This window comes from Poecilia reticulata, linkage group LG22 (genome assembly GCF_000633615.1).
Source record: "Poecilia reticulata strain Guanapo linkage group LG22, Guppy_female_1.0+MT, whole genome shotgun sequence".
Taxonomy (NCBI): Eukaryota; Metazoa; Chordata; class Actinopteri; order Cyprinodontiformes; family Poeciliidae; genus Poecilia; species Poecilia reticulata.
Window position 1 is genome coordinate 173,519 of NC_024352.1, and position 4,248 is coordinate 177,766.

General features: G+C 37.7%; 1 protein-coding gene across 3 annotated transcripts in view; it reads right to left on the reverse strand.

The window, feature by feature from the left end:
• Positions 1 to 4,248, reverse strand: part of LOC103458066 (nesprin-2-like) — a 240,386-nt gene that overhangs the window by 78,386 nt on the left and 157,752 nt on the right. For all 3 annotated transcript variants that reach the window (XM_008398614.2, XM_008398613.2, XM_008398615.2), the window contains exons 27-29: positions 1,463 to 1,554; positions 1,234 to 1,354; positions 851 to 1,150 (exon numbers count right to left, since the gene is read on the reverse strand). In XM_008398614.2, the coding sequence (XP_008396836.1) occupies positions 851 to 1,150; positions 1,234 to 1,354; positions 1,463 to 1,554 (513 nt within the window). The remainder of the gene's footprint in view (positions 1 to 850; positions 1,151 to 1,233; positions 1,355 to 1,462; positions 1,555 to 4,248) is intronic.

Here is a 4,248-nt window from a genome sequence, read left to right on the forward strand (position 1 = left end):
TGGGGTACCTGATGGAGCTGCTGACTTAATTTGGATTAAGCAGAAGTGCAAATTTGTTGTTTTTAGACTAGTTGTGGGTTTAAATAGCATTTCACTGGAGATCTTTTCCCGTAACATATAATTACACAGTAATACTTTTACATTTCCTGTCAACTTAACATCTTCTAATACAAAAACACGGTGGACCCCCTCGACACCCCGACCACCGGGCTTAGCAAGTTTTCTGGGGGAAACCCTGACATTTTTGTATTGGTTAATGTCAAGTTGTCATAACAAAGACATTTTGAATAATGTCACCTTTGTATTAAAAGTGTCATGATTTACCGAATGACACCTTATGACAACAGTTGTAAATATTCATGAAGTCTTACTCTTGTTCGTGATATTTATGTCATGTTTATGACTGTCATGTCAGTCTTATTCACACCCCGACAAAGTCTTACCCAACAACATTTAAGTTRGTCTTAAAACATACTTTTAAGTAAAATTACTGTATTAAAAAGTGTTTTCTTAGTGTTCTGGTGTAATATTCTAATCTGAAATGTGGTGTTTTCATTAGCTGTAACAAAAACAATTTATAGAAATAGACCTGAAAAAAAACAGTTTGCAATTAATCCATTTAAGGTGTTCTACTTGATAGATTGAGATATTGCAAAAATTAACTAAATATTTCTATTTCTTGAATATGACTGTAAATATCAGGTCAGGATTGCTTTAATTTTGGACTCTTCTTGTGTGAATTCTGATAGGGAATTCCCACTCCTACTTCTGAGAACAAATGGAACACAATCATGTCCCTCCCAAGCATTTTGCACAGCTGACTGGTTGACAAGGGATATTGACAGCCGACCTTGATATCTTTCAGGATGTTGGTGCTGGCCAGGCTGAAGCCAGTAATATCTTTGGATTGTCTCAGATAGCGGTCCAGGCGGTCATTAAAGTCCACCAGGTGGTTCTCTGTGGAATCAATCTGTCTGAGGGCAGCACCTAGTGAGCTCCCTCTCCTCTGAAGGTCTGTCTGTTGGCTGCGCCAGACCTCCAGCAGCTCTGCCTTTTCTTGCTCCAGCGAAGAGTCCCCGCTCAGTTGTGAAAAATGGGAACACTGGTTTGCATACTCAGACCACAGTAACTCAGTCTCCTGTCTCAGAAACTGTGGAAGGAAATAGCTCAAGTCAAATTTCTTAGCTCATCACTGTGATTGGTCTGTTTGTTGTGTCATTTTCAGACATGTACCTGTATTTCTTGGAGTCGTGTATGCAGGGCTTTCAGGGAGATTAAGTCAGAAGGAGCATCCCTAAAGTTCTGTTCATTTTTAGCCAGATGAGCTTGCAGAGTTCTTTTGCAAGTTTCATATCTGGAAATTCCATGAGATGAAATAAAAAAAATCTAAATATTACTGTATCAAAATCAGCAATATAGTCAAATCAAAAACATTCTAGTGTTGAAAAAGGATAAAATGTACCTTTCCAAAGCTTCCTTCTTTGTGATCTCTTCCACAAATGCTTGCTTCTCAATGTCTGTCTTCTTCTCAATCGTTTTCTGAACCTGGGGCACCTGCACCACAATGATAGAATGACCTCAATGGATATTTCTTGAGCAGAGTTTGCGCTAGACTTTTTTGTTGTCCATCATTTTGACTGATGGTGTCATCAAAAATTCCATCATATATTTTTACCCATCAATTTTTTTTGCTTAATTAATATTCAACAAGTAGAACACAGAATGCAGATTCCATCAAAACAAATAAACACATCTAACTTTGTCTCCACAGTGACAAGAAATCTGCACTCTAGTTTGGTTCTGGACTTAAATATCCAACCCGACTCGAACTGAGTCCAGAGACATAGTGTTCAACACCGAGCCATCCTGACTGATTAACGTTAAGAGACCTGAGCCAGAAGTAAACCCAACAGTGAAAACACCGCAAAGGCATATCATAATAAGGTGTCTTATTATTCAGTCACTTTACATGACTTATTGGAAGCCGTAGCATATTCAAAAACTCACCAAACTCTACGTGAGAAATTTTCTGATTTCAATGGAATCAAAAGTGGGCGTGGCCAAACTGCTCTATAGCAACCTTTAAACTGACATCGGCCATATTGTCCATTGTAGAGATATGAAACTTGGTACACAGGTAGATACCCCCAAATCAAGAAAAAAAAAATCTTGTAGGTATGTTCTAAAATGCCCAAAGACATGGTCATTTTGAGTCGAAGGGCAATTTTTGGCCAATTTTCACGTTTACACACCCCAAATTTTAACAAAAGGATTTTGAGCTATTGGCTTCATTTTCAGTCAGTATGCACTTAAGACATGGGAGATTACAAATTATCAAAATCCTGAGTTTTTTTTAGGATGTTCATGGGGCATGGCCAGGCGACGGTATGAGTCACCCATGTTGGATGTTCAACAAGACTATGTGGTCATGTGCTGACATCAGAATTAGAAGTCGCTTTTTTTCTTGAAAAGCTCCATCTCTGATCCTTTTGACTTAATTAACATGATATTGTGTCAGGTCTTTAGCACAAATMTATTTCACTGTAGGGTATGGCCATGGCGGTATGACAAAGTAAGACATCATGCCATTATGTTTGGCTCTAAATTCTACAGATTTCAATTTAGATGCATTAAACTCACCAAGATCTAAGGATAATCCAAGGCCATATCYTGAAATCTGGACCAAATCCTTAAGGCTCTATAACAGTTATAACAGGTTTACGCACATGCACCAGCTCCGGGTCAGGGTGGGATTATGAACATGTCTGAGACCTGGAAAAACGGCTTTTTTTCAGGTCTTAATCCTAACCCTAGCCCAGATACAATCCGTGTCTGGACCAAAAAGAATATAATAGAATAGAATATACTTTATTGATCCCCAAGGGGACATTACTCATTTGTTGAAAGCTACTCCATCTTAGGTAATATATACAAAGTGTGTAAAAAAAAAAGAAAGAAAATATATATATATGAGTGTGACTAGATATAAATAAATAACAAGCAATCACATGCAATATATTAATCAATAAATAACCTATTTATGAGCGCAGAATTTTTTTTATCAATTAGTACAGTCTTGGGCATTGTAAAGTCTGATGGCAACAGGCAGAAATCACCATAAACATGAAATAAGAATTCTGTGCATTCATCTTTGCTCTCCTTTCAATTCTCCTTTTTCCTAAACTCTCACCTAGCAGCTCCCTCCAACACATCAGTGATCTTTGATTGCGTTTACACATTTTAATTTTAATTAATGGGCCCATGTCTGTTTAAGGGCTCAAACCAAATGCTCACCCACACTTTACCCAGAGCAAAAAATAATTGCATGAATTCTTTTTTTCTAAAGCCAGCCAGCCATCAGTAGCCTTAAGTATCGATGTTACTGATGGTCATCAATAGTCATGGTTTGTTAAAATTAATTTTTGTTTGTTAAGTAACAAGCACATTAAAGTTCAATCATAGTGTTTTTCATTTTGTTTTTATTGCAAAAATATTGTCAGCTGTCCAGCTCTGTCCCACTCTGAAATCTTTCGCCGCACAATTAGTGGAATATGCAGCAAATATAATCTGAGCATTTTGGCTCAGAATCCATCCAGATCATTTCAATCTGGAGAAACTCACACAGAGAAAAAGACATCAGTTAGAAAGATTTATTAGACTGAGTTAGGCCTGTTGCGATAAACGATAAATCAATTAATCGGACGATAAAAAAACCTATCGAGATCATTTTAATTATCGTCTTTATCGTCTCTTCCTGCCTTTTTTTCTTTCTGTTGATGACGCTGAATGAAAAAGGCTCAGCTCCAGTGCTCTACACTGACCCTCCCTTCCTCATTTCCTTCGTCTAATGTGGAGCGCACACTACAGGAGTTGTCGGCCCATTTTCAAACCCTGAGGCACACATTAGCCGACAGAAATCCTAGGTATAACTGTTCGATCGGGTTTGTCGTGCCGTGTGGTGTCCAGCCACATGGGCACAAAATAACGGCTGCAAGTCCAGTTAACTAATTTTAAAATCAGGAATTAATCAATGCTTTACTAGAATCTACCTGTGAGGCATGTGGCTATAGAGTCAGCGTAAAGTCCTGACTGAATAAAAATCATTATAACCTATTTATGTTACGTTAACGAAGAACAGCTGAAAACTTACCGGGTTTATCAACTGAGGTAGCAATTTGGTTCCAACTTCTCCCTTTGTCATTTCTATATTCTTTGCACGAAACGTTAAATAAATATTAATGTTGTTTC